Source organism: Bombina bombina, chromosome 4 (genome assembly GCF_027579735.1).
Source record: "Bombina bombina isolate aBomBom1 chromosome 4, aBomBom1.pri, whole genome shotgun sequence".
In the NCBI taxonomy this organism is placed as follows: domain Eukaryota; kingdom Metazoa; phylum Chordata; class Amphibia; order Anura; family Bombinatoridae; genus Bombina; species Bombina bombina.
The window spans coordinates 1,159,765,086-1,159,780,855 of record NC_069502.1 but is presented as its reverse complement, the minus strand read 5'-3'; the positions used below and the strand labels follow the sequence as shown (position 1 = coordinate 1,159,780,855).

At 37.8% G+C, this 15,770-nt stretch overlaps 1 protein-coding gene across 1 annotated transcript in view; it reads right to left on the bottom strand.

Annotated features, from left to right (window-relative positions):
- Positions 1–633: 633 nt before the first annotated feature.
- The window catches only part of LOC128658121 (histone H3.3A), a 16,145-nt gene continuing 1,008 nt past the window's right edge, over positions 634–15,770 (bottom strand). Inside the window, exons 2-4 of the mRNA XM_053712621.1 lie at positions 15,163–15,321; positions 7,545–7,698; positions 634–1,336 (exon numbers count right to left, since the gene is read on the bottom strand). Of these exons, the coding sequence (XP_053568596.1) occupies positions 1,208–1,336; positions 7,545–7,698; positions 15,163–15,290 (411 nt within the window). The 5' untranslated portion in view covers positions 15,291–15,321 and the 3' untranslated portion in view covers positions 634–1,207. The remainder of the gene's footprint in view (positions 1,337–7,544; positions 7,699–15,162; positions 15,322–15,770) is intronic.

The following is a 15,770-nucleotide window of genomic DNA, read 5'->3' as shown; positions in this document are numbered from 1 at the left end:
AGGTGGGCTTCAAGGTCTAAGAAATTAGCATATGAACCTCCTAGGTTAAGCTTTTAACTAAGAATACCAAGAGAACTAAGCAAAATTGGTGATAAAAGTAAATTGGAAAATTGTTTAAAATTACATGCTCTATCTGAATCATGAAAGTTTATTTTGGCTTATACTGTCCCTTTAATACACTTTCCATATACTGTAAGCCTTCTTTTGCTGCAGGAAGGGCCCCCAGATGGGATGGGGGAAGGTTGAAGAGACATAATGGAGGCTGACTGACTGAGGGGGCCCTAGATGTGTGGGCTTAGTCCCAATTGAGACCTCTGAGACCCCCTGTAGTTATGCCCCTATCCATAGGGCAGGACACAAGTCAACCCCAAATTACAGTTGACAGCAGGACACTTCTCTGGGCCAGTTCAGAGGAACTGGGTGAGAGTTGGGACTGTCCATGATCTGCCAAGGAAAGGAAGTGAGAGGCAGGACAGGCCCTGTATCATACACAACTGGCCCTGGCACACCGGGCTAATGCCCTATGGTCAAGATAGGCCCATACACCAATAACCCCTTGTGTTAGTGCGGAGATTGAGGAGAAAAAACAAAAAATGACACCTACATCTAAGAATATAAATAATTGAAGCCGAGTTGTTTAATGGATTTTAATAGCAAACTTACAGGAATAGCACAGAAGACAGACAACATTAAATACATGTACTTGCATGTAGGACAACTCATTAACCAAAAAAAAAAAAAAAAAAAAAAATAAGTATATGGTGAATGGATGGAATTTACTACATGATAAAAATGACAAACACCATTTAGTTGCCATCGATAAGAAATTTACTTATTTAAAAAAAAAAAAATCCAAATGCTGGCATTGTCCAGAAAAATTTAACATTTATTTATATTTTTGATATAAAGTTGAACTGCTGAATCTTGTTCACGCATCAATGTTTTTTTTTTGTTGTTTTGTCTGCACATAATGCAATATGCCCCCGCATTTATATTAAAAAGTCACACACAAATGAAAGTGGAAAAAAAAAATTCACCCAACCCAATTATTTCCCCTAAATTTCCAATGACAACCATATATTTAGGTACCTTTAAACCCCATGGAGAGAAAAAAATAAAATCTAATGTTCATAACTACCAATAACAGGAAGAAAAGATTTTTTTTTTCGGGTTTGAAGATGACTTTTTCTCTCAGGTTTCAGAAGATTTAAGCACGTTCACCACGTATGCGACGAGCTAGCTGGATATCTTTTGGCATAATTGTGACTCGTTTGGCGTGGATAGCACACAGGTTGGTGTCCTCAAACAGACCAACCAGGTAGGCCTCACTTGCCTCCTATATTAGGGGAAAAAAAAAAAAAAAGGACAATATTATTATCAGTCACTATATGTTAAGCTATAATTAATACAGGGTGATACATTTGGTAAAGACAACATAGTGAAAACGTACAGCAAAAATGCTACGTGGACAGATTTGTAGGCATGTGTATGAAACAAACAAATTAGGGTTGTTTATTAAAAAGTTAAGTAAAACTGAGCAGGTAACAGGTTTGTGATCAACCAATACTGCAGTATCCAGTGTTTGCAGACTGATGACCTCAACTCCCATAGCTATACTAGCTGAAAGAAAAGTATTCACAAACCTGGCATGAAAGAAGAGGCTTACAAAACATCAGTATAATTAGTTAAAATACGTACATTTGCAATATGCCCTTAAAAAGGGACATTACACAATAAATAAACTAGGGTTGCACCGATACCGATACTAGTATCGGTATCGGTATCAATACCAAGTATTTGCATGAGTACTTTTACTCATGCAAATGCACCGATACCTCCACTTCCTACCCATATGATATCTTGTGGCGTTTTTTTCAAACTGCATGTTCCCATTTCATTTTAAACTGGAGTGGAGACTAAACTAAAAATTTGTTTACTACTGTTTTGCCAATACAAATTGCTGTTATTTGTATTATTGTAGGAGAGATCACTGTACCTCGTTCAGACAAACCCCTGAATTACTGGGCAGTTAATAGATTCCAGCTCTGGCTAAAATGGCCCAAAAATATCTTTCTGCCCCATGCAGTAGTGTGGAAAGTGAAAGACTGTTCAGCTTAGAGTCGAACCTCCATACAAATGTCAGCTTGATGTTATATAACAGCCCTACAACCCAATTGTATCACCCCTTTAAATGTAATATTTTATTGTAATATTTTTTATTTATAAACATGTTCAGTGAACTTTGTGACAAATAAAACTTATTATTTCATAATGTCTTTTGAATTACAGTCCTTTAATTATTTAAGATTCCTTCTTTATAAATATAGTCTGTATTGTGCTTGGTAAACTGTCACATGACATTAAAAAAAAAAAAAAAGTATCGGTAATTGGTATCGGCGAGTATTTGAAAACAAGTATCGGTACTTGTACTCTGTCATTAAAAAAATGGTATCGGTGCAACCCTAAAATAAATAATTGCCTGAATGATGTATTCAAAGCAAAGGATTAGCCTGAGAATACATGTGTACATAGATTTTTAAAAATATTAGTTTAACTTTTACCCCGATTTTGTTCCCAATATTTATTGTCTATAAAGCAGTGGGCACTGCCATATTGTAACTGAGGTTACCTTTTCTGCAACAACTGTTCCGATGTAGACAAATTGAAACCACGCGACCATGCACATGATCGCGAGATTTCAATTATTGGATCGCATCTGGGGGGCGTCCCTATAACCCTAGGAACGCTCACCAGACCGCAATCAAATCCAGGAAGCACAGACGGCTTCAAGACAGCCGTTGGCCATGACGTTCTATTCCGTCATAACGGCATTAAAAGGTTAAAAACAGGGGAACTTTCATTAATCAAAGTTTACAAAGCAGCCGTTTTGATTAAAAAAAATGTTTACCTTTTTTTTTCTTTTCACAGCTACAGCAGCTTTCCCCTCCTGGAAATCCTCTTCACACGTCAGCAATGACTAATCCAGCTTCCTCCAATCACGGCTTTCCCCCCAGGGTGGTTATTGCCTGAGGCCATGCTGTGATTGGAGGAAGCTGGATAAGTCATTGCTGACGTGTAAAGAGAGAATTTCCAGGAGGGGGAAGCTGCTCTGTCTAAAAAAAAAAAAAAAAAAAGGCAAAGTTTTTAATCAAAACGACTGCTTTGTAAACTTTGATGAACGAAAGTGCCCCTGTTTTTAATAGTATTTTTACAAAACGGGCTTTCATTCAAAGTTTACCTTCACTTTAACATGAATTGGAAAGCCCACAATATTCAGCATTAAATTACAGAAAAGGAGAACAAAATAATTAATGAAAGTATATTGCAAAATTGTTTCACTACATGAATTATGTGTAGTAAAATATCTGCAATATAAATTTTGCCCCTTTACCTGTAAATGTAACTCTGAAACGTGGGTTTCCCAAGTCTCAGAGCTTCTCCAGACTTCAGGGCAAACCCTGCTACATATTTGATAATCAACCTCAGCAGAGGTTGTGCTAACACAATGAGCATGGCAAGCTTTGGCTATGGTGGTGACCAATCCAGATCCTTTTCTCTAAATGCAAACAGTGGGAAGTTTGAATTAAAACCAAAATGCAGAAAATAAAGGTGTGTGTGACACACTTGGCTGATATTACTTGATATACACAAGATAACTAAGTAAATAATATTGTTTGTAGCAGCTTTCCAAAGTGGGGGGTGGGGGGGTTAGACAACATGTTTTACAGCAAATTTACATTTCACTGTAACAAAAGTTAAATACATTGTTGCAAACAGCTGTCATAATACTCAAGACAAAGGCACACTCCTGAGCATATCTCAGTATGTGCTTGTGAATAAGAGAACACAGTTTAACAAACAAATTTCAGTCTAAATATTTTTGACTTTCATGCCCCTTTAATGTCATTTTTAAGCATTATATCAAAAAAGCTCTCTATATATCATAAGCCAGTGAGCAACCGGTGGGGATGAGTTGTGCACTTGTTTTAAAATAAATGTAACAGCTGCAAAGTCCAGGCAAAAACATTTTAAACTTCATAACTGCTGCTCGTTCACAGGAACGATAAAACCATTTAACCAGAACACACTGAAGCATTAAAAGGCTGGCACAAAGAAATCACCAGTAAATTACAAATGGCTACTTACAGGTGCGCAAAAGGAATGCTTAAGTTTATAGTAAAAAAAGGGGGGGGGGGTTATAGTAGACTGACTCTTAGAATAAACATAGACCATATTTGAGGAGAGATGTGTATGTATTTTTCAAGACCATATTTGAGGAGATATATAGATATAGAGAGAGAGATATATATATAAAAACTCTTGGCTGTTATTTATTCTAAGAGTCAGATAGTCTACTATAAAAAAAACAAACCTTTTTTTACTATAAACTTAAGCATTCCTTTTGCGCACCTGTAAGTAGCTAATTGTAATTTACTTTGTTTCCTTGGAGGTTTGGGAATATCTCCTTATTAGGTGTTTGTTGTAGATCATTTTGCGCTCGTCTTTCTAAAAATCTTTTCCACAAAGAAATCACCACCAATACCATTTAAAGGGAATGCTCGAATTTGCAGAGGCTCCAACTCTGAGATTAACCCCTACAAATCTGTTAAATGTGTTGTTAAAGTCCCTCTAAGAGATGCAAAGCGCTGCAGCTGCCAAACTAAACACAGCTGGTGGTTGGTGTGGTCGTGCAACTGCTACGGCCAATCGGCTCACAGGCTGAGCAGGATCTTTATTATGTGTTTAACACCTTTGCTGGTAATAAAGGAGCCGTTTTACTACAAAATACCAAAACAGTCTTAAATTTGTAATATGCTAAATGCTGGCACATACAAGTATTACAATTCTACTTAAAATCTCGTTTCAATTGTTCCCAATGATCCATTTTACTAGCAATAAAGTGTCTACAAATAGCTCATTCACATTTATTGTAGCCTTTGAAATAGCTGATTTTGTCTGTGGTAGCCCCAGCTATACTGAAAGATTATATACTTAATTATTGGCTATAGAAAAGTAGTGTAAACATAGCCAGTTACACTCTAAGCAATACAATTTAAATGTCAATTGTTCTCTTTATGTATTGGGCTTTGGATACAGAGTCAGACAGATAAAAAAGAAAGTGTGTGTGTGTGTGTACACCAAGTGATAAAATAAGGAGATCTAATTTCCCTATAAGATCAACCAATGCCAAAGAACGAAAGATGCAATTTCATATACAAAAACAAAACTAAATAAGTGATTTCTCATACATGTTATACTCTGCAGCTGGTATACCAGTCACTGGAAACACATTAAGAAAAAGCTAAAAACATTTTTACAGTACACTGTACCTTCAACTCTTTAAAATGATAGTCTGATATGTCATAGCCTTAAAAAAAATATAACAGGCTGCTTATAGGTTGCCTATAAATATACTGTTACCTGGAAAAAAGAAGAAAAACAAAAACAAAACAAAAACGCAGAAACCAGTAGACATTCTCTGTATATTAAACTCTAAATTGTCCACTAGGTGGCAGTCTAAGGCAGCAAGCCTAAGCAACAATATTAATACATAATACAAAGTATTGTTCCCCCCTACACACTACAGAATGTATTAAAAGCCATTTGTTTATGTAGGGCTATTATAGGGAGTATGCTTCATATATTAAGCAATGACAATATTTAAACAGAAAAAAAAGGACATAACATAAGATGGGATATGGCTCTTGTCACTCAGCTATAAACACTAGTAGACAAATGTCACAACAAATTTAGTCTAAAGGGGTTATAATAAATAGGTTACAAGGTAGGATATTAACACACTATGACCAAGATTAAAAGGGACATCAAACCCCTACCCCCCCAAAAAAAAATGTATTTAATGATTTAGGTAGAACATTAAACAACCTTACAGTTTACTTCATTCTCTTGGTATTTGTGGAAAGAGCAGCAATGCACTACTGGTTTCCAATTGAACACATTGGTGAGCCAATGACAATCTGTATATACATGCAGCCGCCAATCAACAGTTAGAACCTAGGTTTCTTTGCTGCACCTGAGCTTACCTAGATAAACCTTTCAGGAAAGTTGTTTAAAATGGTTATGAGCTGTCTAAATCATGAAAGAAAAAAAAATTGGGGTTCATGTCCTTTTAACTAGTTTCCATAGAAACGCACCACAGCCAAAGAGAAATACCATATTAAAAACTACATATACTGCAGGTCAGCAATTTAAATCAATCCCATTCAATTTGAAGTAAATTTAAATTTTGATGCTAAAGTGCCCGCTTTTTAAAAATTCGATTAAAAAACAGGGGCACTTTAATTCATCAAAATTTACATTTCACCCGTTGTGAAAAAATACCTTTTAAACTTGACAGCCGATCCAGCTTACCAGTCGTCGAAAACCATTTCTGACGTCAGAAATAATGGATCGGTCATCCTCCAATCACGGCCCCCCGGGGAATCAGTGTCTGTTTCAGCGCTGTGATTGGAGGAAGTCGAATTCCTCATTTTACACCCAGGAAGAGGCTTTGCGACGGACGGAGGAAGCTGGAGGGGCTGTCAATATTTAAAGGTATTTTTTCACAACACAAGTGAAATGTATATTTTGATGAATTAAAGTGCCCCTGTTTTTATTCAAATTTTCTTAAAACTGGGCACTTTAGCATCAAAATTGACATTCACTTTAAGGCCCAGGAGCCACGAGACGACCACCTCACTTATGTAGGAACTTTATGCAGGAAATATTTCACAAGTCAGAAGAAACTGGGTAAGATACACAACACTGGATAAATTCATCCACCAATCAAAAACTGCTGTCCAGAGTTCTGAACCAAGAAAAAAGCTTATATGCCTTCTTTTTCATATAAAGATAGCAAGAGAACGAAGAAAAATTAATAGGAGTAAATTAGAAAGTTGCTTAAAATTGCATGCTCTATCTGAATCATGAAATAAATTTTTGGGTTCAGTGTCCCTTTAATGAAATTTCAGGATCACTACTACAAGCCTAGAATATTTTAAAAAATAAATAAAAAAAACTAAACAACCACCATTTATAATGCAGCCATTTTCTTCATTCCAAAAAGAATTTGGTTAAACGTGATTTAAATCTGTATAATGGGACATAAAAACTTTATTATTAGTAGCCAACTGTCTTCCCAGGGATGAACAAAAAATGTAAGAAAAAAAAAAAAAAACACACAACAATCAGCACCAAACCAGAAATGTATCATTTAGATTTACGCAGAAATGACAGTAACAAGTGTGTTGGAAATGACGAAACATGAAGCAGTAGGGATGGGCAAATAAGACATTGAGAACCCAACACTGCATGCTGGAAATTATGGTTTCCATGTGCAATTTTACCGACAACACAAGTGGCTGGGGATTTTAGGTCAGCATGGTGGTGGATCTTTGTACAGCAACACTTCCAACCACTAAATAGTAAATTGACATGGGATTACCAAACTCATTTATATTTCACTGCAAATCCAAGATTAGAATTAGGGCTAATTTTATAAACAAATCTGTACTAAATTAAAAATATACAAAAAAAAAATTTACCTGTAAAGCACCAATTGCAGCGCTCTGGAAGCGCAGATCTGTCTTGAAATCTTGAGCAATTTCACGAACCAGACGCTGGAAAGGAAGTTTGCGGATCAGAAGTTCAGTTGACTTCTGATAACGCCTGATTTCACGAAGGGCGACAGTACCAGGCCTTAGAGAGAAAAAAAAAAAAAAAAATATAAACAATGAAAATCATCTTAAAGTGAAGGTCAATTTGGATGAATTAGTGCCCGGTTTTTAATAAACCTATTAAAAACAAGGGCACTTTAATTCAACATAATTGACATTTCACTCCTTTTCTTAAAAAAAAAAAAAAAAAAACACAACCTTTTAATACTGAAAGCCGCTCCAGAGATTCCCCCGGCCGTTGGAAGTCTCTTCTTACGTCAGAAATGACGAATCCGGCTTGCTCCAATTGCGGCTTTCCCCCGGGGGGGTCATAGCCTGATGCAACGCCGTGATTGGAGGAAGACAGATTCGTCATTTTGAACCCACGAAGAGGGCTTGTAACAGTCGGAGGAAACGCTGCAGTGGCTGTCAGGATTAAACGGTAAGTTTTTGAAGAAAAGGAGTGAAATGTCAATGATGAATTTAAGTGCACTTGTTTATAATAGGATTATTAACCCTTTCATGACATAGGCAATTGTTCAAGTTCTGAACGTAAACGAAACCTTGAATTTCAGCTATATGTCTTTTCAACCATAATTTACCCCTTTCACATTAAGTGCACCCACACTAATTATATATTGTTTTTTAGAGGACAGATAGGGCTTTCTTTTGGCATAAAAGATTTATTTCTCAACTATAATTTTATATAAAAAAAATCAAAGTAAGTGTGAGAAATTAAGAAATTTGAAGCTTTCCAAATGATTTTATTGTGAATATCATCATCCTGATATATGTTACTGCAATAAAACACCCATACTTGTGTTAAGCGATGTCCCATGAGTATAACGATACCCCCCCATGTACAGGTTTTCTGAGTTTTCTGGAATTTACAAGGCCCAACATACGGCCTACCCATTTACATAGAAATCTGGCACATTCATTTTCTGGGCTTAAGTTGCCTTTCATACATTATAGCAGCCCAGGAATGAAAATGACCCCATCATGGCATACCATTTACAAAAGTAGACACCCTAGGGTATTCCAAAAGGGCCATGTCACGTCTTTTTGTGAAGCCCCTTAGTCACAACACCTGGCCAAATGTAGTGGTCATTTTTGTTGTATGCGTTTTTTTACACAAACACTGCATTTTGGCTGTTTCTGTCATCAAGCTTTTATGTTTTACTGCTATAAAACACACATATTAGTGTTTGTCAAGGTCCTACGAGTAAAACAGTACCCCCCATGTACAGGTTTTATGGGGTTTACAGAAGTTACAGGGCCAAATATGGGGTCTGCCCATTTCAGTTTTTATGCATGGAAATTTGGCACCTTAATTTTCTGTGCCTATGTCCTCTTTAAGACGTTATAGCAGCCCAGGAATGAAAATTACCCCATCATGGCATACCATTTTCAAAAGAAGACACCCTAGGGTATTTCAAAAGGCCCATGTCACATATTTTTGTGAAGCCCCTTAGTCACAACACCTGGCCAAATGTAATGGTGATTTTTTTTGCATGCGTTTTTTGCACAAACACTGCACTTTGGCTGTCTCTGTCATCAACCTTTTATGTTTTGCTGCTATAAAACACACATATTAGTGTTTGTCAAGGTCCTACGAGTAAAACAGTACCCCCCATGTACAGGTTTTATGGGGTTTACAGAAGTTACAGGGCCAAATATGGGGTCTGCCCATTTCAGTTTTTATGCATGGAAATTTGGCACCTTAATTTTCTGTGCCTATGTCCTCTTTAAGACGTTATAGCAGCCCAGGAATGAAAATTACCCCATCATGGCATACCATTTTCAAAAGAAGACACCCTAGGGTATTTCAAAAGGCCCATGTCACATATTTTTGTGAAGCCCCTTAGTCACAACACCTGGCCAAATGTAATGGTGATTTTTTTTGCATGCGTTTTTTGCACAAACACTGCACTTTGGCTGTCTCTGTCATCAACCTTTTATGTTTTGCAGCTATAAAACACACATATTAGTGTTTGTCAAGGTCCTACGAGTAAAACAGTACCCCCCATGTACAGGTTTTATGGGGTTTACAGAAGTTACAGGGCCAAATATGGGGTCTGCCCATTTCAGTTTTTATGCATGGAAATTTGGCACCTTAATTTTCTGTGCCTATGTCCTCTTTAAGACGTTATAGCAGCCCAGGAATGAAAATTACCCCATCATGGCATACCATTTTCAAAAGAAGACACCCTAGGGTATTTCAAAAGGCCCATGTCACATATTTTTGTGAAGCCCCTTAGTCACAACACCTGGCCAAATGTAATGGTGATTTTTTTTGCATGCGTTTTTTGCACAAACACTGCACTTTGGCTGTCTCTGTCATCAACCTTTTATGTTTTGCAGCTATAAAACACACATATTAGTGTTTGTCAAGGTCCTACGAGTAAAACAGTACCCCCCATGTACAGGTTTTATGGGGTTTACAGAAGTTACAGGGCCAAATATGGGGTCTGCCCATTTCAGTTTTTATGCATGGAAATTTGGCACCTTAATTTTCTGTGCCTATGTCCTCTTTAAGACGTTATAGCAGCCCAGGAATGAAAATTACCCCATCATGGCATACCATTTTCAAAAGAAGACACCCTAGGGTATTTCAAAAGGCCCATGTCACATATTTTTGTGAAGCCCCTTAGTCACAACACCTGGCCAAATGTAGTGCTCCTTTTTTTTTGTATGCGTTTTTTGCACAAACACTGCCCTTTGGCTGTTTCTGTCATCAACCTTTTATGTTTTGCTGATATAAAACACACATATTTGTGTTTGTCAATGTCCTAAGAGTAAAACAGTACCCCCCATGTACAGGTTTTATGGGGTTTACAGATGTTACAGGGCCAAATATGGGATCTGCCCATTTACATAGAAAATTGGCACATTCATTTTATGGGCCTTTGTCCTCTTTGAGACATTATAGCAGCCCAGGAATGAAAATTACCCCATCGTGGCATACCATTTATAAAAGTAGACAACCCAGGGTATTGAAAAAGGACTATGTTTAGTCTTTGTTTGTAGCCACTTAGTCACAACATCTGGCCAAAGGTAATGTTCATATTTCAGTTTTAGTTTATCACAAAAACACTGCCTTTTTGCTGTTTATATCATCCTTTTATGTTTTACTGCTATAATACACCCATCTTTGTGTTCAGCGATGTCCCATGAGTACAACAATACCCCCTATGTACAGGTTTTATGTGGTTTTAGGAAGTTACAGTGCCCAATATAGGGTCTGCCAATTTGCATGGAAATTGGGCATATTGATTTTATGGACCTTTGTTGCCTTTGAGACAGTATGGCAGCGCAGGAATGAAAATTACCCCACCATGGCATACCATTTGCAAAAGTAGACAACCCAGGGTATTAAAAAAGGACTATGTTTAGTCTTTTTTTGTAGCCACTTAGTCACAAAACCTGGTCAAATTTAGTGGTCATATTTTTTTATTTGCTTTTTTCACACAGACTTTGCATGTTTTCTATTTAGATCAACATTATATTTTTTACTGCTATAATACACCCATATCTGTGTTCAGTGATCTCCCATGAGTGCAACAATACCCCCTATGCACAGGTTTTATGTGGTTTTAGGAAGTTACAGGGCCCAATATAGGGTCTGCATAGAAATTTGGCACATTGATTTTCTGGCCCTATGTTGCCTTTGAGACAGTATGGCAGCCCAGGAATGAAAATTACCCCCCTCATGACATACCATTTGCAAAAGTAGATAACTCAGGATATTCTAAAAGGAGTATTTTAGTTGTTTTGTATAACTTATAATGGCCTTAGAGTGGATGGGCTTAACATATAAAGGGACAGGACAAGGTCAGGGGATTTATGAAGTTAGGAATACAGAATAATAAAATAAAATAAATTAGGAACACATACAGATTGCTTTCAAATTAAAAGTTTAACTCTGTGTGATATATTCGAAAGCAATCAGTGATACAGAGGCCAGGTTGAGAGGGGCAGTCAGGGCAATGGTAACTAGAATCCCTCCTCCCTCCTTTTTTATAGCAGACTCTGCATCTTTTCTGGGGTGTTAATTTGCAGGCAGTGGGGGGGATCCTAGTGGGAAAATGCCTGCCACAGAGTCGCTCAACATTTTCAGATTGAACAGTGGGAGGATTAGGGGTCTGGTTAAACAAAATATCAGATGTTACATTTAACACAAATTCCAAAAAAGTATAAGTTTTCCCTGTGCCTGTTTTTTTGTACAGCACATATGCATTATATACTGCGATCTGCATAATATAAAAGGCTACTTTTTTGTACCAAGTTCTAGTTTTTCTTTGAATTAGATATGGCTGCAGGCACCGGTCAGCTAAATCTACCCCCCCCATGTTTTTGTTGTACTCCACAATGCACTTTGGCTTTCGGATCTGTGCAGATCTTCCCTTCACAGACACTGGCACTGTAGCTTCATCGTGCATTGTGGAGAGCATGTACACATCTTTTTTATCAGTGTACCGAAGGGCCAGTAGCTCATTGTGGCGTAAAGCTGACGTTGTGCCCCTACTTTTTTTTCCATATGTCAGCTTCTGGGGGAAACCTTTGCGATTTTTTCTTGTTGTGCCACAGGCCACGGTTTCAAAATAAAACAAAAATTTTAATAGCTCTGTGCTGGTGTAAAAATTATCGAGCCACAAATGGTACCCTTTATTTAGCAGGGGTAGTAGGAGATCCCACACAATTTTCCCACTTGTGCCAACTGAATCTGGGCAGCCAGGTGGATCCAAGTGGCTATCCTTTCCCTGGTAGATGCGAAATGCCCAGGTATACCCAGTACTGCATTCACAGAGCTTATAAAATTTTACCCCATAGCGGGACCTCTTGGATGGTATATATTGCTTGAAAAGCAATCTCCCCTTAAATTTCATGAGGGACTCATCAATGCAAATGTCCTGCTCAGGTATGTAAACTTCTTTAAATTTTTGGGACAGGTGGCTTATCAGGGGCCTTAGTTTATATAACCTGTCATGCAGGGGGTCATTTTTGGGGGGGCACTTGGTATTATCATTAAAATGGAGAAACCGCAGCAATTGTTCATATCTGTCCCTCTTCATAACCCCTGGAAAAAGAGGGGTAGCCAGGATGGGGTTCTGGCTCCAGTATGAACGAATGCTGGGTTTCTTCACAATCCCCATTATTAATGTCAGGGCCCAAAACTTTTTAATCTCTGGTATGTCAGTGGGATGCCAGGTATTTTTTCTGACATACAGAGATTGGGGATTTTTGGACAGATACTGGCTGGCATATAAATTTGTTTGAGCAACTATATGCTCAAACATAGCATCTGTCAGAATCAGTGACATATAGTTTATTGGCTCACATACTGGAACATCACTTGTTATGCCAGGAGTCTCAGTAAATTCTGGCATTTCTGGGGCAGTGAAATTTGGGGGTATCCAATTTTGGTCATTTGTGCGACGCCTCCTTTTAGGTGGCGGGCAGGGAGCACCAGCATCAGATGTATCACTCAGGGGCTCTATATCTGATGCCGTAAGGGTTGCGCTGTCAGACAGAGCAGAGAGGGTTTCACTCCCTGAATCTGCGGCAAGAATGGCATAAGCCTCTTCTGCTGAATAGCGTGCCATAAGGGATTTTTTTCAGTACAAAGTACCACTTCACCACCACCAATTACCACTTCACCTTCCCCAAAATCCCACTAAACCACCCCAATTACCACCTCCCAATTACCACCCACCTATTCCCACCCACCCTATTCCCTTTTTTTTTTTTTTTTTTTAAATTATTATTTTTTCTTTATATATATTTTTTTTTTTTTTTTTTTTTTTTATAAACTAAAAAAAAAAAGGAACTGGGAAGGGTAGTGATTGGGAACAGCAGGGAAGGGGTTAATAATAACTAAAGATCCCCACAAATAAACTTTTGGGCACTGATCAAAGCCCTGACAGGCTGATCACTGTGATATTAGGCTGATCACAGTAGCAGCTCAGTGATCAGCAGCAAAAACAATATATATATATATATTTGTAACCCCCACAAATAAACCCCCAACGCTTTTGATCAACACTGATCAAAGCCCTAACAGGCTAAGCAAGTTATATTAGGCTGATCACAGTAGCAGCTCTGTGATCAGCAGCAAAAAAAATATATATATTGTTTGTAACTATATTTTTTCTCCCTCTCTAGCTTTCTGCAGCACACACCAACACTAAACTGTCTTCCTCTCTCTCTCAGATCGCACTGAGAGCAGAGAGGAAGCGGATACACTTGTAACAGCCAATGATTCCACTCATTGGCTGCTACAGTGTTACAGGGGACAATCGATACACCCCCTCCATGCTGATTGGATCCTGGGGGAGTGCCAGAGGTGCTAGGCACATCCCCCAACCGGATCCACAACAAACAAAATAACGGAGGGGGCACAGGAGCTGAAAACCGTTATGCCGTTCTATTCCGTCATAACGGCTCTAAAGCCCAGTGTAATTATGACGGAATGGAACGGCATAACGGCGTTAAAAGGTTAAAAAAGGGGCACTAATTCACCCAAAATTGACCTTCACTTAACACATTATCTGAAAATCTAAATCTTTATTAAACAAGAGAAAAGTGGGTGAAAATAAGTGAGATTATATATATATATATATATTATATATATATATATATATATATATATATATATATATATATATATATATATACACACACACACACACTCCAGTTGTATATGTATATACTATTGAATACCGAATATAGCAGCTGTATCAGAATAAAAAAATATTCAGAACCAACAAACAAAAAAAAAGTTTTATTGTCGCTTCATACAAAATACACTGATACCCAAGAGTTAATCTAAATTCTGCAGCCAGCTTGCACAGCACTGCCCTCTAGTGGCCACACAGCAGTATTACACAGCACTGTCACCGCCGTCTCCCGGAGCAGGAGGGAACCGAGCCAATTCCCGCGGACTCAGAAGACCTCAGAGCTGAACGAGCCCCACATTTTCCTGGGCGACCAACGATGCGAATATATATATATATATATAAAACAACAGCAACGTTTATCCCGTTATAAGACCGTGAATATCGCCACTGGGACACCAGGAAATATTTAAAACGCAAAATACGTAACTAAATGTAAAAAGTAACGTAAATATAATGTGCCTGCTGTATAATGAGGGTGCAGAACCATCTGCAATAAAACAATCACATTATACAGCTTATTGTACGTGATTTTTACTACAATATACACCCAAGCTCCACAAATCAAAAGGTTATATTTTACATTTATTTTTTTTTTACTTCGGAATTAGAGTACATTAGCAGCATTATAAATAAATAACAAAAGTACAACATTTTATTGTTTCTTCATCTTCATTATTTTTGTAGATTTGCTATAAACTGCGCTATAAAACGAACGTAAAGAAGCAAAATAATAATAAATATGAATTGCCACTTACGTAACTTCATTAATAAAGGTGAGAACGGGTTATACGGTGTGCGCATGCGCGAGGGCCCCCCTTTTCCAGTACCTGTAACGGTGAGGTTTCTTCACCCCGCCGGTAGAGGGCGCACTCTTCCTGGCTGCCTTAGTCGCCAGCTGCTTCCTGGGCGCCTTCCCTCCAGTGGACTTACGGGCAGTCTGCTTGGTACGGGCCATGTTCCTGCAAACGTCTCACTGCTACACCTACCTGCAATGGGAGATATAAGGGGGGGATGCAATAAGAACCATTTGCAATAAAACAATCTAATATCAAATATTTACAAATGAAAAGATCGTGTGTTTTACATTTGTTCCCATTCACCTAAGATGACCGATTTTCAAACTGTGGCGCTAGACAGCTGCAGTTGTACTGAGAGATCATCCCTGAACTGCTCATTAGCATAGAAATAACAAGCACTGGGATCTCTGCCTTAATCCGATTTGGTTTAAAAAAAATAAAAAATCCTCAGACCCCCCAAATTAGCAAAACTTGTAAAGTGGATGTGAATTTTACAAAGAAAACCAGGCATAGTGATTTTTCACTTTAAAAAAAAAATACAATGTTGCAGTGTGAGGCTTAAAATATCTAAAATAAGTTTTTTTAACCCCTAAATAAGCCTTACATATACATTTAACCGATTTTAAGTAATAGTAGAT